We start from the raw sequence: 24,244 nt of genomic DNA on the forward strand, positions 1-24,244 counted from the left end.
CAAACCACATGCTTCCCTCTTTGACTCAGTTCCTGTGCCCCGTGGAGCGTGATGTTGCCTTTAGCTGTTGTCAGTATTCATGATAGGAATGTATTTTTGTAGTATTCACTAAACAAACAATTTTAACAGTTCATTTTAATGACATCTCTTTCATATCTTGACCTCAGTGAATTGGCTGTAAGATTAAAACAATAAAAGCTACATGTCACATGTGGCCAGTACATGAAGCAGTTTGGTTGTTTTAACTTTAATAGGGCAGCTCCATTATTTTTATTTATTTTTTTGAGATTTTTATCTAATTCTGTAGCTTTTCAGTAGTATTTCTTTTATATATTCATATCTGAAAATTCAAATTTTGGTTAAAGTATGTTTGTTTTTATATCAAAATCTTATTTTGCCAAGCTTTTCTGAAAACTTTTTTCGATGTGACCTGACAAAGGTTCCTGGACAACGATGTTGCTTCAAACCAATTTACTGCTGTGGCTGCCGCGTAAGTGTGGTTCCAATAGTCAAACAATAACACAACCGAACGTAACAATCGAAGCAACAATAGACAAGCAACTTCCATGTGCCACAAAGTGAAATCACTGTTTCTGTAAATGGAGTCTCAGAAAGGGCTGTCTGACACAGGGTTAAACCTTGAAAATATTCTAAATATAGTGTACATTTACACTTTTTTTTTTTTTTTTTACGTGGCTAAATGTTGCTACCGTTCCGAGCCATCAGGCTTCCCATCCTTTGATATTTCTGCATTAGACAATTATTGGAAAATCAATGATCAGGACTGCTTTATGGCTGTATTTGACTGAGCTTTATATTAACCCAATGAAGCACTGCTCCTTGATTTGTCAGGTATTGACTGAATTAGTAATAAACTAGACTTTCCCATGTGGCTTTTTATCCATATCCAACCCCAAGTTGACTGTGTCACGACACATATGACTCACAACCTTAAAAATAACAACAAAAAATTGCAACTTTTAAACATTTAGAATTTTTATTTTGTACTTGAAATGATAAAACATTGCTGAAAAAGGTTGGTGAACTGCGTATTCACCAGGCTGCTCGTTGTTACAGTGTAGAACAGGAAAAGGACAGTAAGGCTTATGTCGTAAGCTCTCTGCCTTGTGGTTGTGTTTAATAATCAACTTCAGGTACATAACAGCTGGTAGACCATTACAGTCAAACAGTAGTATTATTGGTGAGAAATTCATCTTTCTCACATGTACAACTTTACCACAAAGCTTGTCTAAAAAGAAATATTGCATAAATTAAAAAAAATACATTCCCAAAAGACTGCATAAAAGATAATCATGTATGAGCATGTGGGAACATACTGCAGAATTATATTTTAAAAAATCTTCTTACTGTATGTGCAATAAAATTGTTAACTAATTAGGACTCAATATCTGTCACAAATGTCTGTCATATACAATAATGTTAAATATCAAACTTAAAATCTACTTATAAATTAAACAACAAATGTACATACAATCTCAGGAGAAAAACACTGTCTTAAGAGAAACATTTTCTGTGGCATTTTTACATTTGCATTTATATTTTACGCCTTTAACAGAAACGCAAAAATCATTATGAGCCAGTCGTTGATCTGCGTGTTGTACCATAGTCTCTTTTATTCAATGACATAGGCAGCTATTACTCAAAACATAAATAATTGAATTAACTACATTAAAATCTTATAGAAAATTAGATTAATTAATGTCTATTTTTCCTCTGGCCTCTTCTGTCCTGTTAGCTAGCTGAATGTAATCACTATACCTATAGCTCTCTGTACATAGTTTATCTGTCTGTGTCATTTTGACAGTCCATATTTCACAATTTCTTGCAACAACCCATTTGATTCAAACAATTAAACACAAAAACATGCACAAAATATGTCTTTCCAAAGGTATGTAAAAAATGTTCATGAAGTGCTTTGGCTCCCTTGTGAATTTTATTTTTGGTTTTGTTGTTTGTTGCCATTTGTCAGGCAAATTTTGCTTAGCATTTTTGTTAAATCAGAGCATGACGGTTCAAAGGGAACCTGAGAAGTCTGCTGGTCTGATCATCATTGTAGTGGACTTCAGTGAGTAGCCCGAGCCTTTCCAGTAGTACCATTTGATCCCATTGAAGCGATTTGAGTTCTGGCCTTGTTGGTAATACATCCCATTCAAATTGGACGGACCGCAGGCATCAAACCACCAACCTAGAATACAGGACATACTTAAATTTAGATGTTATATCGTCAAAGAAGATAATACATTCAACACTGTGTAGAACAGGGGTTGTGTTTTCTGTCTTTTCTGTGGTGTGATATTGTAACCTGTGATAACAAAAGGCTAGTTTGGTTAGTTTGGCTAAGAACTTTGTCGCTTTCATTCTTGACAGCTCCGTCATAGAATAAAAATAAAATATTACAAACTTTAAAGCCTTTTTTAGAATGGAACCATCTTTACGTCATCCTGCACTGACTTTTGATGTGTTTACACATTACAAATGCATTATTCTTTTAATTTAGAAAGCTGTGAAAAAGAGTTGTACCATCGTAGCACAATAGAATTCATTATAGAATAAATTAAAATTGTACTTATATGCAGACTTTATAAACAATGCCGTGGGGAGACTGCCTACAACCCTGTCAAACCTGAACCTTTGAGGTTAATAAGCTGTAACATCTACTGCATATTGAATCATTAGAGAAAGTTAAGGTTTCAGCAAAACTAATGAGCATTAAATTACACATTTTAATTGATTGCTCTGAGAAAGCTTCATTAACTGTTATATGGCGTGTGTGTGATGAAAAGCATGAATGCACTTTTCAGCTGTGCTGTGCTATAGCTCAATCCATGTCATGTCATCATGTGAGAGAGCCGCCAGTATCTGTCTGTTAAGAAGTGTCAGTACACTCTTCTGTATGTGTCATGGTGTTCAGGCAGGCGTTTTACATTTTGCAGCATCTAATTGGATGTACAGTAAAATTGCTACTGTTACTATGTCATAGAGTTGTTGTTTTAGGTCCCAATGACATTTTTTTTAGTATTCATTAGCGTGCGCTGGGAATACTACTGGAAAACAAAACAAAATCCAGAGTCTTTGATAAACCAATTTATAAGTCAGTCCCTTAATAACTGGCCTGTCATACGTAGTACCCTGGTATAGCATGTGTGTCTGTAAACAGTAATCAAGAAATCTGCAAACCATTTTCAGCTAATATATAATACATGGGATTCAAAATATGGTTTTCCATAGTTATTCAGTCCCTGCAGGATTTCATGGGCTCGTTTTTGATTGTTAGTGGCTAAAATGTCTGATTTCATGGCAGCTTTTTTAAAAAATTACAATGCATCAAGTGAAAGTTGCAAAATAGATTGGAGTGATGTTTCGATTCAGAGCCTTTTTCTGTCAGCATTCGGTGTCTCCAACAGCAGTAGTTCACAGACAATCAGCTGATCACAGAGGGTCATCTGTCGCTGCCATTTGAAGAAGTGCTGCAGAACCGTCTCCATGAGCTGCTCTTCTCCTGCTCTCTCTGCCCGATTAGCATAAGCTAACAGCAGCAGCGACTAACATTCATCCCTGAGCTGTTAAACTCTCCTAAAAATCTCACACCAACACCAAAACAGCTCAACTCTGCCATTTATCTTTAATAACTTAAGTAACCATGGCTGTGTGATGTTAGCAGTTAGCCCTGTCACTGTGAGTGTGACTCTGTCCCAGGCATGGAGCTCGAAGAGAGAGAAAAGAAGGGTTGAGTGAATCAATACACTGCGTGCAGTTCAACAATGAAATTAGATTTTACCCGTTTTAAATTGTGAATTTGTGATAAAATTGTGGTGATTGGACACCAGAATTCATGGGAATCGGCTTAATTTGCGTTGAATGTCGCGATTGCAACATCCTGGAGAGGCAGCTTATTATGCCTTTATAGATTTAGTACATTCATCAATTTTTTTGTTCATTCAAACGGCCAGTTTCGTATTTTTAACAGCGGGTTGACTCTTGTTACTGAGCCAGTGCCACTCAGACAACCATTGTGCATAATGTGCATACGGAGTCCCCTGTGAAAGACCCCTCCTGGGAAAAAAGGGAAAGGGTTAGGGTTTTCATGCTTTCCTGCTCACTTGGCAGACCCCAGTACAGAGGGAGACAAACTTCTGGCAGCAGAGTCACTTTGAAGGGAATGGAGGAGGACCTTTAAGCTACAAGAGGAGAGAGGGAAAAGCTCTGTTCCCAGGCTATTAATGTCAGCCATTGTAGGGGCTGAATTCCCCAATGAGTTGATCAGTGATTAACTCTTAGCTAATTGTGCTCTTTGACCTGGCCACAAAAGTATGGGAGCCCTCAAAATGCCCTTGAAGATTTTTCGGGGAAGTGCCAAGATTTGGGTGGGTGGGAATTTGTTCCACATCACAAATTGACGGGAATATTGTATTTTACAAATTTATTTACAAAAATGTGTTTCTTACCCCCTGTTGTCAGTTGTGAACATTTGCAAACACATTTGTCGTTGTCTGCATCCTTTGTACTGAAATCACTTCCTGGCTGCCCGATGCTGCTTATTTTGCCTGCTGTTCCACTGAAGCCTTTAAGGTGTATCCTGTAGAGTGGAAAAGGAAAAATGAAGGAAGAGGAGGAGGAAGTCTGTGATTGCTGTTCCTCAAAAGGCAACGTGAACTCACTCATACAGTTGTTTGGCTGTAGCTTCACTAGCACTGGATCTAAAATGGGGTTTGGCATAAAGTGTGTGCTATTTTCATTACAATTTTGTTCTCTTACTTCTGCTCTTTGTGGTTTGTTTTTTTCACAAGCAGTTTGATGATTTCATTTGTTGTCGTGCTGTTTTTATTTTTTTGCTGAAGGATTCATGTTGTGCTATTTGTGCAGTGTCTTTGTGGGAGTTATTTGGAATTACTGAGCCAACTAACTGGAGACCAGATTGGTCATAGTCAAGTAGACTTAAGACCTGAAAAGAACTGTGTTGAATCAGAGCTTTTCAAGGTCTGTTTGTCAAATTCAAAGGAAGTATCCATTCCTCTCCTGAAATCAGCTTAGGTTCGGAAAAGAAAATACTTCTTACGGTTGTGTTTTTGCCAAGCGGTGCAGACAGTTAGAAAACAAGACATTTTATGTATTTCCTATTTTTCAAACGCTCAGACCAGTTTTATGATATTTTCTTTGGGCTGATGCCAGTATGTCAGTAACAGGAAGTAAATAGTCTTATACAGCAAAGAGCGACCATCCACAGGAATTTCTATAATGTGTTTTGCCTTTATGTTGAAAAAGGAGGTCAGCATTGATGACCACAAGCTTGTTCTTTCTAAAGTGGTTTTCGGGAGATAAATGTATGTGTGATATGATCCAGGGACACGCTGATTGAATAAATTATCAATCAAGACTGTAGAATTAATCCTGCTTGCACATTAATACGAGGAGTTAACAACCAGAGCGAATTCAGTGGAAAATCCCCTCAAGCACCGTCAGTGTGTCCATTAATGTGGTCGCAACTGTAGAGAATTAGTCTGATAATCAGACTGAATGGTTTCACTTCATTATCTCATTCATTTGCTTAAAAAAACAGATGTGGGTGAAGATTCAGAATTATGGATCCAGGCTGGAAGAAAATGCATGATAATTACAGCCATTATGCTTTTAAGCTTTGGGAATATATTCATGTATGAAGTCGATTTTCATGACACTACATGTGAGTTCTTCTGACGATGGAGCTGTAAAGATGCTTTTTCTTTGTTCAAGAAAGCATCTTGTTTCAAGTGCTACTCTGTGTTGTCACTTACATAGCTGTTAATTTCCTCATAATAATTGCAAGGATTTGAGTTTTGAGGCTGTGCTTTAGTTACGCTCCTTGATTAAAACCTGGCACCAGTTTCTGGGATGTGTTTTGGATGGCAGACTTCAAAAGCACTGTTGTAAGAGAGACGCATGATTTGCTGATGGGCGTCTTTGTCCTTAATAACTTGGGCTACAGGAGCTGTGAAATTTTGGCTTTAAAGAAAAATGCTCAGTAATTGCCGCCAAGCATCTGACACACACGTTTCTTTGATGTTGTCATTACCTGTAATTTTGTGCTTCACTGTCGAGGGTAAACTGGTCATATTGCGAGAATCCAGAGTTTCCTTCCCAGTCACTCAGCTGGATCCTCAGATTGTAGGACTGCTGAATTGTCAGTCTGGAGACAAATTCATTTCCTAACCAGTATTCACCTGAAGGTTCTCCAAATCCCTGGAAAGACACAAAGGAAGTGTAATTAAACCTTTGCGAACCCCTTCAGAAGAGGGTTGTAGGTTGCTTTTTTTTCATTAACATAACAGCAAACAGACAGAAACACACATTTCTCTTCTCTTACACAGCATGTGCTTTTTCCTTGGAACTCAAATATTTCATCAGCATACTTAAAATACTTCCAGCAGTTACACAAAACAATCACCAATATTCATATTCACAGTGAGATATTGAAAAGAAAGTATGCCAGTTTTAACTGAGCTTGCATTGTGGTAGGAATAAAGGAAATGGCATGAATGCTTTTCTCTGTAATGATTGCTCCGTGGGGACTTGAGATTCTTTTTTGGCATAGCATCGGCCCATTTATCTGCTACTTGGCGTTGGCAATGTTGGTCTATTTTTGGGAGTCCTCCTTTTGATTGTAGATTTTAAGCACAGTTTTGGGTGCACTTACAGAAATATTAGATGTGCTGTAATTGATGCTTATGGGTGGCAAATTATAGTGATTTTAAATTCAAATTATTTTCATGGATAGCAGATGGTGATCACCTAGGATTGCTGTTTGTGGTGTGTCTATTCTTCTTTGGATTCCATGTAGTAATTCCCCCAACAGAGGAGCACCAACACGCCTTTAAAACACTTGCAGTTGCCCAAACCAATTCCTCTTACTGTATATGGAATGAAAACCGTAGCCTAGGTTGTATTTTTTTTTAAAGGAAGAATTTCTCCTTGATAGTTTTTACCTTTTTGTACTCCTGCCACGTACGGTGAAAGTCAACATGTCCGTCAAAGCGTTTTTGTAGTACTGTCCACCCACCTCCTTCTGTCTCCATGTCACAGAAAGCCTTCAAACAACACAAGGATAAAGGGGCTGCTGCAATTATTAATTCAAAATTAATGCTCTGTGAAGAATCCATGCTCATTAATAATTAGACAATGCTGTCTTATGTGAGGTTAGTCAGAGCAAATGTTGAGTTGCAGGGCAGGGATAAAGAATTAAAGTCCAAGTCTTATTTGCTGAAAAGTTTCTAAGGAGATCACAGTTTTAGCTCAAGCATGCACATCATTAATGGAAGCCCAAGAACATTTTAATTTAACTACCTCTATCACAATACTGTGTACTGAGCACCTCTAGAGGTTTTATTTACAAGGTTGTGTAAGTGTGGGTGGGTCAGTGCATGCCTAGTTTGACTCAGTTAAACAGGCTTACTTTACCTTAACCTCCATTGTAGTGTTGGGTAATGTGAGAGTGTAGACTCCACTTTGCGTGTTTCCTGACTTGAAGACAGCGGCACAGTCGGTGAATGTGGTCGGAGTGTCCTGCATCATGACAGTTTTGCTCTCTGCAGAAAACATAGCCTTGTTAATTTGGCACACTATTGTATGGCATTTAACCGTCCTCCTTTGATAAGTTCACATCTTCTTAGAGGAAAATAAGGTCACAGTCATTCCTTCAGTGTTTCTGCTCTGACAGTGAGGCATGCTGTAATTAAAGTGAGGTGGCCTTCTTTAGTGCAGGCCAACACACAGCGCAACCGCACACAATGGCTTCACGAATTAAACATGGGTTGTTTTGTACTTTTAATGATAACAATTTTCAAACTCAGACAAACCTGCAGTTTTATTCAAGAAATAGTGCATTTCATTATGTCGCCTGTAAATGGCATTATATAACCTTTATTAACTGTAGCTCCATAGGAAGAGCGGGTCGCCCACTAATTGGAAGGTCAGTGGTTCAATATGCAACCCCGCCGCTTTGCATGTCGAAGTATCCTCAGCAAAGATACCTAACACCAATTTGCTCCTGATGGTGCGTGGGTGCTTATGAGGTGGCAGACTTGGTCACCAGTGTATGAATGTGTGCGTAAATGGGTGAATGCAACATAAAGTGTGAAAGCGCCTTGTGTGGTCAAATGAAAAAAAAAAAAAAAGCACAATATACAAGTACAAAGTCACAGAATTTTACTTATTGAGAATTTTACTCAATAACACTGCTTTTTTATCTGCCAAATAGCATCAATTTTTTAAGAATTGCATGCAATTTTGCAACACAGTAAACCATTAGGTGCCTTATTTATGATATTTGAATACTGATCCAGATAAATACAATGTGCTTCTAGGCTCATGCCAGACAGTAAGCTAATGTATACTGTAACATTGTAACATCACAACAACACTGATTAATTGGTCAATTTTGTTTGTGCTATTGTCTGACTTGTTTTGGCCATGAATAACAGCACTCAGCTGGTTGAATTAGTTGCAGTCGCTGCACAGTGTATGGATACTAACTTGTCTAACACTAAAATGTCTAATTCTAAATAGAAAGAATTGCAAAAACATAATTGAATAAAATATTAATCTGTAAATATTTCTTCCTGAGTCATGTCAGACAGATTTTCATCTGCAGTGGTGGTTGTTTGCATGGATATAGAAATGTTTCTAATTGGTTGTTGTTGGTTTTTTTTACTGAGAGACCCCTGGAGGTAGAAATTACATAACGTGGTTTTAATTTGTGCAGGTGTTACATTTATTTCAACGCTGAACTTGCGGCTTCCAAGTATGATGGTGTTTTTTAAAAATATAATTATAAGACTTAAGAGTCCATCAGAAATGTCGGCGGAAACGTGGAGAACAGCTGGCAGATCATTTCCATATATTTAGGAGCTGCCCAGCTATTCATTCTTACAGGCAGTGCATTACATTTTTCTTGATGGGATTGATCGTTTATTCACTACAATTTATTTGGGAAATATTGCAACTAATTTATTGTAACAGAAAAAAATATCTATTTAAGATATTTTTAGCAGCCGGCAAGAGTGCTGCAACACAAAAATGGTGACAGACAGAACCTCCAACAAAGACTGACTGGATAAATATTAAGACAAATGTTCAAAGTAAGGAGATAATGATGTTTTCACCAAATCTCCAGCTTTATAAATTCTGGCAATATGGGGAAAAATGGATTGTGTTTGTCAACTATTAAAGATTAATGATCTTTTACTGAATAAACTGGAAAGTATTTCCATCAGTATAATACTGATTATGTGAGTGTCTAGGTGACCAGCCATGTGGTGTATTACTTTTTTGCTAGTGGAATTACTGTAGAAAAGTTTCGAGTGCACCAGAGAGGTTATGATGACCTGAAGTGCGGACTCACCTTGAGCTGAGCCGGCAGTGATGGTGTGAATGAGGTTGTTGACAGTGTCCAGTAGCTCCTGCTGCTGTCGCTGCAGTACAGTGTTGTTGGAGGACACTTTGAGCAGTTGCTGCTCCAGCTCGCCGATGATGGCTGTCTGCCTCAGTATTAGAGCCTGAAGCTGCTCTTTTTCATCTCGAAGCATCTTCAGCTCCACCTGCCTCTGCTCCTCCATCTCCTCCACCTTTTTCTCCAGAAAGCTGAAGAGAACAGAAAGCAAGTTCAGTAGTGAGCTTTGCCTTTGCAGATTAGCTCAAAACTATCCATTTAGTGACATTGAAAATTAGTATTATCTGTGATTTTCTGACATGTGATTTGATGTCCTCACCTGTTTTTGTCATTCAGCTTGCTGATGTCATTTGTTTGGACAATTAGTTGTTTTTCCAACTTGTTGGTTGACAAGGAATTTTCAAGAAGCTGACGCTCAAGTCTAGTTGTATGATGAATTACCTAAAAACAAAAAAAACAAGGTGAAGCAGTTCAGTCAGGCTGTATCCTTGAGATATCTTACTAAAGCCTTCATTCATCCATCAGTAGATTTTTGATGCTCCAGACTGATGCAAACACTTTGCACTTCAAATTAGTCTCAAGAGGGGCTCGAGACTCTCCATTAATTAAATGAGTTTACCTGCAGAACACAGCACATTTCCAAGTTTAGTCAAATAAAACACTGATCAACTGTCATTATTTTTACTTTGAAATTTTTTATTTGCATATTACACTTCTCCGATTTGATGCTTAATATTGAATGCAAATAACAACACTGCTTGCATCAATTTAGAAAAAAGTAAAAAAGCATGTAACATATTAGAAGGTATAGCAACAAAAGCAAAAACAACATGTGTATAAAAATCTTAAATACCATAACAATCTTAAAACACTTTGTCAGGTCGACCGGCAAATTGTCTTCCTCCATTAGTGGATCAAATTCAGCACAAGCCCAGTTTGCACTTTGAGAGTGAGCAAACAGCCATTTGTAAAATGGAAAATCTGACAGGAAAGAACGACCAGATTCCAATACAGCAGACGTACCTGAAAGAGGGAAACATTCAAAATCCACCTATTTTTCACAGACAGATGTATTGAACTAAACTCTGGGGTTGGGGACCTTGCCTCTAATTTCCCAGTTCGGAGGAACTGAACTCAGCAAAAAGCAGGTTGTTTACACGGATCGTAGCTATGTGTCTCCAATGGAGCTGTTGATGCCTTTGAACAGACGGATGTCTGATTGTGACAAACTGATAGACCCTTTCTGTGGGAATACAAGTGTGCTAATAACAGGAAATGCTGTACAGTTGGCTCACATAAGGTCATTGACGTGTAGCCACAATAATAAACTGACGCAGTCGTGCCTGTTTTTCCCTCTGCTTATTTTTTTTTTCATTATTTAATGCAGTGTATCACAAAACACACTTAGGCTTACATCTTTGAATGGAAAAAACGATTTGTTACATATTACTGCATTCATGTCATTAAAAACTACTTGCATCACATTTTTATTCTGTTGAGAAGCCTTTTATACTTTAATGCAAACAGTTATCAGAGTTTTGACTTTCTCAGAGTTCTGCTTGCATAGCATGTGTGCACTTTTTGTGTGTGCTTGTGTATGTGGATGCAGTCTCACCTGCGCCTCCACATTGGTCAGTTTTCTTGTTTGCTCTGCAGTTTGACTCAGCAGGTTTGTTCCAATCTCAATCATCGTAACTGTGTGGTTGTGAACAGCAGTCTGTTGGAGCTGGACCATGTCCTGCTTCATGCTGTCCTGTATGTAGTTCTCCAGCTGCAACATGGAAGAAATTCAATTAGCTTGAGCTCAAGAGTTACTGATTGGTGTCATTAACCAGCGGTTTTGTTGTGCACGCAATCCTGTATTACATTAAGATCGATAGATCGGTGTTGCTCACTACAATCTGCTGTTGTCATGTTGGACACAGAGCAGGTCTGTTTCTTCCTGCGATTCTTCTGCAACCTCAGTTCTTGTCATTTGTTCATCTTTTCTTGTTCAGATTCACCTCGTCGGTTCTGGGACTCGTTCCAGGCACTAACATTCTCTAAAGTCTTCATTGTTCAGTGAGTGGAGTGCAATAAACACCACTTGTCATAGAGAGTCAAGTATCAGCAGTTACCTAGCTTTTAACTGGCATACTGTGGATCAGTAAACAGTGTGTAGCCGTGCTTAAATTAAAAAAAAACATTTGAATTTCTTATTTTCGAACTCTCTGGAGAGCACGTAGCAGACATTTTGTATATTTTATTGTTGTTTTGTTTTACACCCTGATTACACCAATTTTTACCCTTCTGTCTGACATAATAATAACAATAATAATAATAAACTTGATTTATGAAATGCTTTTTGAATCAAAGTTGCATAGTTCCATGGTTGAACCCAGATTAAAAACAATGCAGAATTTAGGCAATAAAATCAGGCAACTTTGAGGAATACAAAGAAAAACAAATTTCGATGAGCAATGTAACAGATGAGCAATGTTTGCAACTTATTGCTCTAAAGATTGCACTGAAACAAAAAATAACAGTTACAAAAGAAAAGCGTACCCAATGACAATATAAGATAAAAACAGTGGCAAAAAGAATAAACAAATAAGACATGCTTAAAAAGACAGTGTGCTAAAATTAATAAAATACTTTTTTAAACATAAGTTTTACGAAGATTTCACCAATTTTACAAGCATCAGATCCTCGGACCTACAGTTATCACACAAGATACGCCGATGTTCACATCCTGGCACCATTGGTGTTATCAAGTTGAAAAACCTGTATTTCCATCATATTTCTCTACTTTTATGCTATGAGTACATGAAAATATGCATTTATCAACCTGTTTTGGAAATAGACTGATGGTGCTATGTTAGAAAGTTACCATTAGAGAGCTAAAGGGTTGACAGGTTCCACATGGCGTTTTCAGTAGTTTTATTATATGGTGTCAGATATTTTAGTAGCTTCTTTAAATTGAAAAAAGAATCATTTACACAAAGATGTTCATCCTGAAAGTCAAAATGTGAAAAGTAGTATTCAGAATCATTGTGACTCAAAATGATTTAAAAAAAAAAACACACATCCACAGTTCTGATGTAACCTTGCCCACACCAAACCTCTTAATCATAGGAATAATACAATGAGCATGCCTACTGCCAGGGTGGGAAAAGGTCAGTGTTTCGTCTTTACGAGATTTGTTCTTCTGTACCTTACAGTATTGCCAGATTTAGACAGAGACCAATCATTAAGTTATTTCCTGCATGGTGTTCCTGAGTGGCAATCAGGTCACACGACTCGTAAACAGGATGGAAGTGTTGAGTGAGGAGTTACATCCTTCGTGACAGTATGGAAACCAGCGTCAGTTGAATATCTTTGTCATCTACAATAAGTTTGCATAATCACCTCTGTTGTTTACTCATCAGTCAGCAATTCGAGCCTGAACAGCCAATTTTAGTTTAATTTTTAATTGTGGAAAAATACAAGTTAAATGTGCAATTAGCGCTGATTTTGTTTGTCTTCCTTTCATGACGTCCAGTTTGTTTATGTTCTTGGATACACAAAAGGATGTGTGGTCGGTGGCTGTCATTTGAAATCTTGGCAGGATGTCCCATTGACACTCAAGGATCTAATCAGTTGTTTACTCCGTGTGTCTCAGAGGCATCGGTAAAAAGTGACTGAGTTCCTCAACAAATTGTTTTCCTCAGTTGTCATCAGCCGGTGCAGCGTGAATAAGATATTGAGAAATGAAGTGGCCATTTAAAATATGTAAATCACACCTGATGGAAGTATTTATTGTGTCCTGATTTGGAACTTCTTTTTGTTTTTTTCAAAATAATGTGTGGAGAAATCATGGTTTAGGTCATAGGAAGGAGACTTTTTTGTAGACATACTGAATATGTTTATGCAAAAGCGTGACGTTATTTAAGCTTTTAATGCTGCGGTCACATAGAATCAGGCAGATGATAGATGGCAGATGGACAACATCTTCCAGACAGCAGAGAAAAACAAGACAGGACAGAAAAATTATATGTTATGATGGTGATGACCTATTGTTTACAAAGAATGGAATGAAATAAAATAAATAAAATAATTTCGTATTTTATATATTTTTTCTGGTAATTGTTGGGGTTGCCCTCGTTTTTCGCCTTGTGTGAACGCAACATCTGGTATAAATTCCATCGCTGTTAAAGTCATCAAGGTTATGAGGAAAAAAGTAACGCCTGCACTCTTACTCCATGCCACACAAGTTTAATGAAGACTTGACGAAGATCTAAATAGGACTGAAACATTGTCTTCATGAAACTCGTAGGAGTAAGTGTGCAGGCGTTACTTTTTTCTTCATTTCGTTGTGCGCACAACTACCCTCTCTCTAACAGGAAGTCAAAAAGTTAAAATGTTTAACTTTTAATGGCAGTACCGTCCACCATTACCATTGCCGGTATTCTCTGCCAGCCTAACTTTTAATTTACTCCCCTGTTACATCGACTAAAATGATCTCCTTGGTTTGCCACCATCTCCCTGATTCCATGTGAACGCAGCATAAGTGACAGTCTGAGTCCTCTAAATTTGGTGGCAATTTTTTGTTTTCTGAAGTTATTTACCAGGTTTCCCACTGTTCCTTAAAATAAACATTTTTTAAATTAGACATAAGCAGACATGGGTCATAAAAAGGGCTTAAATTATGCATTTTGTGCAAGCTTAGAAATCCACTCAGCTTACACAATACATTGATTTGCTGTGGTGTGTTAGAGAATGTATTCACACATTCAAGCCCCTCTCTGTTTTTCATTGTTGATTGTGAGCTTCTGTCAAGCCTGTTATTTCTCATTATAGAAATTATGAGTGTTGTCACATTCTAACTTATATCCATGCTGTGCCATATTGGGTCCTTGAATTTGAGGGAATTGGGCCTGGGAAGTCTTTGAATTGGATGCTTAAGGTGTGGGAATCCTTTTTACACTTTATTTAAACTTTTTCGTCCATCAAGCCACTCCTGTAAATGGGGATTTAATGGAAGGTTTGATGAGTGAGGCTCTTTTATGATTAGCTAAAGTTAAATGTCATCCAACTGACCGTCCCTCTGTTTCCTTTACCTGCTTGTTCTTATTGAGGGTTATTGGGAAACCTTTTAAAACATGGAGTGGATACCTTTTACCCTATGAATGTTTTATTCAAAAGTAGAATTTTATTATTTCAACATATATGATTATGAATGAATTAAGGTTGCATTAAAGGTAGCTCGCTTACAGCTGTAGCATTTACTCTGTATTTACTGTTGGAGAAATGCGGCCTTCTTATTCTATCTGAGAAGACAACACCTCACCTCTTCACCACACTTTACAGCTTGTCAGGATTCAATAGTCTTTTCACAAAGTATTCCTGAGTTGTAAAGCAAATAATTCCCACAGCACACCTGCCGAATTATAGATATTTACAAAGTCAAATCCTTCCACTTAGTTTACACAGAGCTGTGGTAAGATATAATATTTAATATTGAGAATCCTTATTTCATTCGGATGTATTTTGGAGTTTATACAAATCAGTTGTTTTCTTTATGGCAAAAAGTAGAAAAAGTAAAAAAGTATTTTAGGAAATAATGTTTGCGTTGGGAAACTTTAACCATCCCACCTAAGCAGCCATTTCTTCTCCCGTATTTATCCTCCACCTTGCACATTGATTCGGTGAAGTCACACAACAGAAGAGGGTACTAAAATCCTCCTCCAAACATGTTTGCAATGATTCTTTGTAAGAAATATGTAACCTGCCACTGTGTCAGATGTGCTGCTGGACTTTGTCAGCTCTTCCCTTGTGTTACGAGCCAGCTTTGGTTCCTGAGGCAGTCCTTGAGCTTTTGTGCCCTCTGAGCTCTCCTTCAGAACAGATCAGAGCTCGCTTTATGTTACCAGACAGAAATTGTGCGATCAAGCTGTGAGGTGGTCTTGTCTTGTCTGGCTCGTCTTGTATAGTTCTGATCAGTAATCACACTCTGAAGAGGGAGCAGAGAGGGAGCGAGACAAGAGGCGGTTCACCTCTCTCACCCGGGCAAGTAAAGCCTCAGCGGACTGAAAAGGAAGTATGTGTCTCTTGTGTGGACACCTGTGTTGAGTCTTTGTCAGTCATCAAAACCATTGTGTCCTTTTGCAGTGAATCAAAAGTGTCTCATGGACACTAAGCACATTTGTTGATTTTGTTTCCAAGTCTGTATTATCACAGCCGATTTTCAAAAGTGCCTTTTCAAAAGAAATAGAATATGGTTGGTAATGCCATGTGTAATTCTTTTTTTTTTTTAATAAGCAAGAGGGGAAAAATCAATACAACATTATGTAATATCTTTGCATGGCAATATTGTATCGATACACGGACGTCAAGTATCTTTTTTTAACCACATAAATTATTACTATTACAAATACAAATTAGCTACTACAGATTAACTGTCACTGCAGTAGTAAAATAATTTGCTTTTTCAGTCCAAGAGATACAATTTGCTGCAGTAAAATGATTCAAAGTGATCAGACTGAAGACTCATCAGAAAAACAGATGTTGACAAAGTTTTACTTTGGGGACACAGTTTGCACTTGTAAAAAGGCACTAAATCAATATATGGCAAAATACTATGTTCAGCATATCGCAAAACATTTCAAAACGCTGTATCACGACTGAAGAATCATGATAAAATTGTATAGTGCCACTTATGGTGATTTCCACCCCTGTTTTTTATGTGCTACAGCTCTGACTTAACTTACCAAGTCGTTGTAATTAATGTAAATTGTAGCTAATTTTTAAACAGTTATGTCATGTCTGGTTTTGTGGAACAGCGTAATATTGGTTAGCCTGACTCGTGTTAGTGTGGTACTTAAAAAAAGGTTGTGGTTTATTATGAGTCTGAATAATCTGCCAATTGCATGAAATCAAAAACAGCAGATATCCTTGAATTTTTGTGAGTCAGAAAAAAAATACTTTCTTGTTGTTCTAGATGTTATAATTGCCAAAGTCCCTCATGTTGAAGCATATCAGATAATTCTACAAATGTTTTAGTGTGAAATTTGGTCAATATTTCATCCAAATGATCCCCAAGCTCCATACCAGGTGTTTGAGTTTCTTTAAAATGCTACCGTCTTTCCTTTCCACAAAATTGGAAAGGAAGTATGAATATCTCCAGTGGCACCTGTACAGGAAGTGTAGCTGTTAGGCACACTTTGTACTCTTATAAATAGACCTCATCCTATTTTCCACAGAAACGCTCAAATCACTGTAATCAAGGCAGTCATTGGTATCACAGTGGGTTCGGACACAGCTTTACCTTGAGCAGCCATTGCGTGTTGTTCTCCATGATGATCTCCAGCTGTTCCAGCCTCTGAGCAGACTCGTCGTTGTCCACAGGTCCATCCTCTTGGATCGGATAGTTGTAGTTGCTGCTCTGGGTTTGGCAGTTTTCCTGCTCAGGCAGCAGAAAGGTGTAGCTGCACGGCCCGTTCTGGATCTGATATTGTCTCTTACTCATAGCACTGTATCCCGTCCCCAGACCAAGGCAGAAACTTAAAACTAGTAAGTCCACATTCAGCATCTTCATAGTAGAGCTATTTACCTAAAAATAAAGTTAGCACAAGTTGGATGTGCAGGTTCTCTCAGTGACTGAATGTCTCTGTCCAATAGCATCCAAGTGTAAACAGTCCTCTTGAGGTGCGGCAGATTCTTTTTATTCCCTCTCAGTGGTAGGAGGAGAAAAAGCCATCAGGAATTAGAGGTAGTCTGTCATTCCCTTTAGGTTACCGGTGCCAGTCTGCATGTGCTTGATTTTCATCAAGCTCCCAACCACTTGTTTGAGCTGCCCGAGGCCCCTCTGATTAGCTGTGAGTTTAAACCACTCCCCCCGTCACTGTGACCAGTCACTGTGAAGAGCAGTGAAGTGCAGATTCCTTTCAGTACACACGCACTTCACTACACGGACGAGCAGATGCACAAAACTACACACGTTCCACTATATCCTCCACGTGTTTTTTTCTTCTCTACTTGAACGGATACTCAGGATGCAGCTGTCCACCTTCAGCACACTCTGATAGTAACAGCATCCATCCCATTCATTGAAAAATGTTTCCCGGCCATTGACAAACACTTGCATCTCTGAATGGGAGATTCACAGGAAAAATAACTCATGACACCCATTTATCTACTATGGCTTATACGGTGTTTTATGAATATAATCTGTACTTTTTTTTTTTTTTTAATCCATCAAAATCTACTGATTTTCCCTTTTGCTGAGACTTTTTCTTTTTGTCATCTTTATTTTTTATTTACATCAGTTTATTTTACAAGTTCAAAATGTTATGAAACAATCCAGAATTCCCAGATCTTTCTTGAGGTCTCAGGGTCTGTAAAGTCTCATATCATCTGTTACTGGTACAAACTGAAAGTGCCACTTGATGACCTCTGACCACAAAATAGTGGCTTTTTTTATTTGCCTCTGCTTCAGGGTAGATTTATGCAAGATACAGATGAAATTTACTTGGCAGATCACTGAGCCATGAGTATAATAAAGCATTGTTTGCTCTTCCAGATCAAAAAGTTATGAGAAAGGTCTTCCTTAGTTTTCTCAACAAGAAAATACAGTTTTTTTTAAGTACCTTGTTAGAATGGAGATTTTTACAGCTTGAATATGTGGGCATGTTGTGGGTGTATACTGTCCCAAATTTTTACGTCTACACCAGCTTGAAATAGAAAGACAAAAGTGATCCCACACAGAGGAATTACTTTGCATTTATTCTAAGTGTGTATCCGTGTGAGTGCTTTGTAAATGATCAGACTTAATACAGATCCTTAAAAAAAAAAGTGGATGTTTTCCAGAATTATTGAAGGCAGTGTTGTCATTTTCCGGCATGCTCTGACGTTGTTAGAGAGTGGAGCATTTCAAGACATCCTTTGTGGACAACATGCCTGAAATGCTTGTGTTAGGAACTTATTTTTTCTGTGGCTTGAAGAAGAAAATGTTTTTCAGTAGAAAATGATTCTAAAAAATCCATCACCCTTGGGTTATGTTTCTAAAAAACAAGAGGATTGACTCTCCACAACATGATACAGTCAAATACAATCTTTTTCTCTTATAATGGCTATCCTGCAAGACACCAGTTGTAAGTTTTCCCATGATTGCAGCAGATGCTTTGCTGCAGTCTGTCTGAGGGCTCTTGTGTCACACCAGGGAACAAAGTGCAGGTGTTTAGCACAAGAAAGATAATAACATAGGAGGATGTTTTGTACTATACTGCAGGAATGTGCCTCCATCAAAGACTCTCCTATTGATCTAGTAGCTTCTCTCTTTACTGGCCTCACAGTGTCTTTGAAAAACAGACAAACCTTGGTCCATCTTCAGCGGTCTGCAATGTAATTGAAAATATCTTGAGCTTTTTATCCTCTCATTTTACCTTGACATAACCATGACTGCACCATATTTCATTTTTTGTCAGGACAGCCTTAGATTTGCACTCTGCACTTGGACAGAAATACCAAAACAGAATTGTAGGAAGTAGGCTGATGTAAGAGTTACTGTATACGGGAAATGCAACATATTTAGGGCACATTACCAAAGAGGAAGGACTTGCCGTCATTCCAAAAAGACTGATTTTTTTCAGGTGTTCAGGATGAGTCTCTTAAACTTTAATGGTAACAGTTATTGAACATATCACACTAAAGATGTTCTCATGCAAAGAGCAGACAGCGTAAATGATGCTAAAGCACAGGCTGTAATTCATTATACAAAGAAATGGACAATCTATCTGCCTCTGCAGACACGTTATTGTGCACAACAAGAGAAGTTTAAGTGTATATTAGTGGCTGCGAAGATATTGATCTGGTTGACCATGTAAGGAGGTGGAATTTCCCAGGTGAAGAATGAATAGTTGCTGGCACTTTACAATTTAACTAATGTTTTAACAATTTCAAGAGTGTTGGTCAGAAAAAGCCTTTTGCCACTGGCATGTCTATAACCCATTCTCTGGAGTTTTGAAAACTTTAGCGCTGAGGAATGCAACAAATTAAATAGTTTATATGCAAATATTTCATAGAGAGATGAGGGTCATGAAAAATATATTTTTAATGCAGCAGTATGAATTAAATTTATGCAAACTGCTGCTGAACACGGCAGAAAGTAAATGTCATAGTTATCATCATGAAAATTCATTTTATTCGATCATTTCTATATCAATTACTCACCCTGTGTTATGTTGAATTCGTGAAAACTTGCTTGTCTCACATGCCTCCACAAGAACGAAGAATCCAAAAATGGAAAAAGTTCTTGATGAATTGAAGGTTCGAGTTTCAAAGCAGCAAAACCATATCAAAACATCAGTGTGCAAATTCTCCCACAGGTGGTGCAGAGTAATCCAGGTTTCATGTATCTGACCGTATGCTCAATACTTTCCAAACAGACAGCTATTTCAGAAGTGGAAATGAAGTAATAGTGAAACCTATCTGTGCTTCCTTCATTCCTTAATCAGTCAGTTTTTTTGTAGTGAATCACTTAAATAACCAAAGTCACTTAAACTAACTAACCTGAACAGCAGCGGTAGACCAGCATCTACCATGTTCAGCAAGGCAAATTTGTGTTTTTATTCGGGAACTCTGGCTTTGAAATGAGTTTCACTTTTAGTGCAGTTTTAAATAGTTTGAACTGAAATAGTAATGCATGTGTTTGGGAAGCACTGAGCATACGACTGAATAAACTTGGATTATATTGCATGAGTTGTGTGAGAGTTTGTAAATGGATGTTTTGATGTAGTTTTTCTGTTGTTTAATGTGATTCCCGTTGACTTCAATTCATGGTTTGATGAGGTTGTTTGTGAGGTTTTATATTGTTTTCTTAAAATACTCATACAATACTTAAACAGCATTTTGTTTAGTTTTTGTCATGTTGCCCTTTTGTGTTTCTTCTATTTTTCTAATCCTCTTTTCTCACATAATAGACCTAACACATAGTCTTCAATCATTCCCTTTGAAGTTCACCACATGGGTTAATGCTAACCTGACCCTGTCCCAGAGCCCTCTGACCAACCCCTGATAACTTGACATAAAGTGAAACCTGTGTGAACATTGACAAAAGACTAAAAGCCTTAAAGCATGTTTCCTGGCATTCATCCTCAGAATAGAGCAGATTGTCCCCTTCTGTTTAGTAACTGACCCCTGCTGGATACAGAGCAGGCCTGTAGTGAGAGCGCAGAGCATCACTCATCAAACCCAAAAAGAAACAGAACCTCAAAGAAATTCACATCGAGTCAGACAGAGCTGATAATACTCTGAACAATGTGGGCTGCTGAAATAAAACCAGAAACATAATGCCTACAATACACTCGAAGACTTTGAATAGACTTTTAAAAGTCTGAAGTCAGACACCCTCTTACGTCTAAGAGTTTTTAACCACAGTCTTTAAGATTTTGCAGAGACTGGTGATCTTGCAAGGTCACTATTTGTAAGACTATTGATTATTGATTATCCCCCTCCAGGTAGAACAAATTAAACCAAACTCCCTTTTAGAAATACTGTATGTCACATATCAGCAAAAACGGAACTCTAGAAACACAAGATAAAAGGCGTCATATGTCGACAGTATTCTTGTCAAGTCAGCATCAATATAATCCAATAAGTTAAAACGTGTTTCCGTACAAACTTAACATCTTGGATTTTGCCTCTTCACCAGCCTCCGTTGATTAACTGCACCATTTTAAATGGAAAAAACAGTTAAATTGTGAGGCAACCTGCTTCAAAATTTAACATTTCTGGTTGGTGGATCAGATACATGGTGAATTTAACACAGACTCAACAGTTTCTCCTCCTTTTTAGTAAAAGAGAACTGAGACTTGTTTATGTTCTCGTGCCGTCCCTGAATCTGCTCCCCTCCATGTTTACCTACTACCCGGTTCGCTGCTTCCTGTTTGGCGCTGCAGAGATCGCAGCTATTGGTCGTTGAACCTGTCCACATCATTTAACTTCAGCATTCGCATAAGCCAAGCTTAAAAACTTACAATAATATTAAACATGTTTGATTTCGTCTGAACGTCAAGACAAGAAAAAGACGGACTTGAGACATCTCTGATGAAGTTTTATAAAAACAAGTTATACCAAATGATAAAGATCACAGCAGCGTGCCACAACTCTGGCAAAACTTTCATGATTTTGATTCTGATATTGGAAATTTGTCTGCGACGGTAAAAAAATTTTTTGGTATAGCGTCAGCTTGAGAGAGAATTGTAGCCCGTTTTAATGTCATTCAGAGTTAAACACTGAGTGAGGAGTTGTGTTAGTTACTGTGATTCTGATGGAGTTGTTTCAATGTGAAAAATAGAAGAGAACAGACTGCCTGGGTGAAATGAAAGTGTGCTGAATAATTTGTTCAAAGTTTGTTGTGTGATTCTTCTGTAATTGACTGTGGTAAATTACTTAGAAATAGATAACAAACACTGAAAAAAAGCTGCTTTCTAAATCTGCTTTTAATGTTGTTTCGCTCTGAAGCACATGAAAAAAAGACCCTGGAAAGCCTCTAAGACCAAACAGCTTCCAGTGATCCAGCAGCCACCTTCAGGCCACTTTCAGTATTGTCTCATTTTCTGGATGTTATAACTTACAAATGAATTCCCCCTGTTTACCGACCTTATGCTAAACTAAGTTAACCAGCCACTGGTAGTATTTAGCATACTGTCTGTACACAAAATATTTATGCATTAGGTGGCATCAGTCCTCTCATATAAACTCCAGGCTAGAAAGCAAAAAAAAAACAGTAGAGTAGAGGAGTAGAGATAAAGTGGCGTGAAAAGGAAAGACTCAATTAAAGTACAAATACCTCAAATTTCACACAAGTGACTGAGTAAATGTACTTAGTTACATTTCACCACTCTCTGTGCGTTGATTAACCGTCAGTTTTTCCTCCCAGATCTGTCGTCTCCAGAGGCACCTGTCTGCCGGAGAGCACCAGCAGGACCTGTTCCAGGACCAACCAGCCATGTTTGTGTCCCAGCACTGCCAGCCGCCCCCTGAGAGCCTGGTGGAGCTGATCCAGCTCTGTGGAGGAACAGTCTGCAAAACGGTGCGGCAGGCGGGCATCTGCATCGGGAGATACAGCGGCAAGAGACCAGAGGGGAGCAGGATCCTGTCGGAGCAGTGGGTGCTGGGTAAGAAATTTTCCGACAATCTCCGTGTGAAATGCTAAATTCCTTTATTGTACCACTATTAATTGTTTCTCTCTGTTTTTGTGATTTTATTTCAGACAGTATCACACATTTGAAGCAGCTGTCATATGATAAGTACGACTTGGAGTGAAAGCTGTGAAGTTAAGAGACTTTATGTTGGACTGGTCCTCAGTTTCTACCTTACAGAGTTCCTCTTGTGCAAGTTTATCCTGCTCTTGTGTTCAGAGGCTTTACAGAAACCTTCTCAAATCTCAAATATTCACTTTTCAAAGACTTTTGGTCAATGGTTACCATGGAAACCTGTTACTTCAGTGGACTGTCAACAATCACTGTGAAACGTGGAAAACTTTTTTCCCAAGAAAACTCCACAATCACCACTAATGTGTCATAGTGAGTTTTTAACAAGACATGAGCTTGAACCTCACACTTATAAAAATGTGATTTTAAAAATACTTGCTGAGCCAGTTTAATACGCTAAAGGAGAGAACATACTGTAGCCTGATAGACGTGTTTTGTGATGTTACATTTGTATTTGTATGGTTTTTATCAGACATATATATTGAAATACAGTTACAATATTACAGAATGACATGTGTCTTCTTCCAGGGTCTGTCCAGGCTTATTCTTGTTTTTTAATTAACTACTGAAAGAAAAAAATGTTTGCAGTCCAGCAGCAACATTCAGATCGAGCCAGACGACCAACATCAAGGAAAAAAAAACAAAAATAAAAGGAAACAACACTGGAGGAGATCAAGGCATACCTGGTTCAGATACACATTATTTCTGATGTCTTTGTGAATAAAATTTTGATTTTAATCTTTGGCTTTCTTATGTTCTGTCAAATGAAAACATCAGCATATTTCTTCAACCACGCTGCTGATGCCCTCTAGACGTATTTTTTTGTGTAATGAAACTTTCAGTTTTCCACATTTATTGAAATTGCACTGTGACAAAATTCATTTTACTGTTACTTTTTCAAAATCACTGTAATGAGCGAAGCACCCTTTTGGGGAATAACAGCTTGGTTTTGAAAAGGACAAAGCACAGTTGTTTGATGGATCAATCTGTCAAAGTGTCGTCAGAGTCCACTCAGCAGTGTCACTGGAGGACAGACGACAAATAAACCTGTTAATGTATCACAGTTTGTACTCACACTTGTCGGTTGTGTGCAGGAAGCAGAGATGGAAAATATCAAATCTACTCAAACACTCTACCCAAAATGTACTAATGTTTTACTTGAGAATTTGTAGTTTTGACATATTACCACTGCTGTTACTGTTTCTAAAGTATTTAATATGCATGTGTAATATGTCCACTTTACTGATGTTGCATTATACTTTATAAAGAACACTGATTTACTGAGTAAATATACAAAATAATGTCTTTGCAACTTTTGGAGCACCTTCATCAGGCCAGGCCCAGTAAAACAAAGAATTGTATCAATATTTTACTCCAGGTCAGCACAATATGACTGATAGCATACAGAGCCCCACCCTCTGTTACCTACCAAGCCAAGGGCGCCGGTTTTGTTTAAACATTGGGGGGACTCATAGGAAACAGGAGTTTTGGTTAGGTTTCTCACCAGAAACTGTTAAGCTTAAAAAAAATGTCCTGCATTCTGTTAAGTGTTTGTCTACAATTTGTGCAT

The 24,244-nt window shown here is 37.9% G+C and overlaps 2 protein-coding genes across 2 annotated transcripts in view; one reads left to right on the forward strand and one right to left on the reverse strand.

Moving 5' to 3' along the window:
* Positions 1-23,591, forward strand: part of mcph1 (microcephalin 1) — a 37,251-nt gene extending 13,660 nt beyond the window's left edge. Inside the window, exons 14-15 of the mRNA XM_042501996.1 lie at positions 22,341-22,578; positions 22,674-23,591. Coding sequence (XP_042357930.1) covers positions 22,341-22,578; positions 22,674-22,726 — 291 coding nt within the window. The 3' untranslated portion in view covers positions 22,727-23,591. The remainder of the gene's footprint in view (positions 1-22,340; positions 22,579-22,673) is intronic.
* angpt2a (angiopoietin 2a) lies at positions 979-17,520 on the reverse strand. The gene is made up of 9 exons (XM_042501997.1): positions 16,728-17,520; positions 11,058-11,213; positions 9,762-9,883; positions 9,395-9,633; positions 7,453-7,580; positions 6,981-7,082; positions 6,071-6,237; positions 4,467-4,597; positions 979-2,206 (listed from the first exon to the last, which is right to left on the reverse strand). The coding sequence occupies exons 1-9, from the start codon at positions 16,995-16,997 to the stop codon at positions 2,034-2,036; spliced, it is 1,488 nt and encodes a 495-aa protein (XP_042357931.1). The 5' UTR covers positions 16,998-17,520; the 3' UTR covers positions 979-2,033.
* Positions 23,592-24,244: the final 653 nt, after the last annotated feature.

Source organism: Plectropomus leopardus, chromosome 15, assembly GCF_008729295.1.
Source record: "Plectropomus leopardus isolate mb chromosome 15, YSFRI_Pleo_2.0, whole genome shotgun sequence".
NCBI lineage: Eukaryota > Metazoa > Chordata > Actinopteri > Perciformes > Serranidae > Plectropomus > Plectropomus leopardus.

Excerpts from the sequence above, each read along its gene's own strand:
- angpt2a (XM_042501997.1), bottom strand. The coding sequence starts at position 16,997 with ATGAAGATGCTGAATGTGGACTTACTAGTTTTAAGTTTCTGCCTTGGT. Across the intron at positions 9,634-9,761 it reads AAGCTGAATGACAAAAACAG|CTTTCTGGAGAAAAAGGTGG; the intron begins GTGAGGACATCA and ends TGTTCTCTTCAG. Across the intron at positions 4,598-6,070 it reads AGTGAAGCACAAAATTACAG|GATACACCTTAAAGGCTTCA; the intron begins GTAATGACAACA and ends TCCACTCTACAG.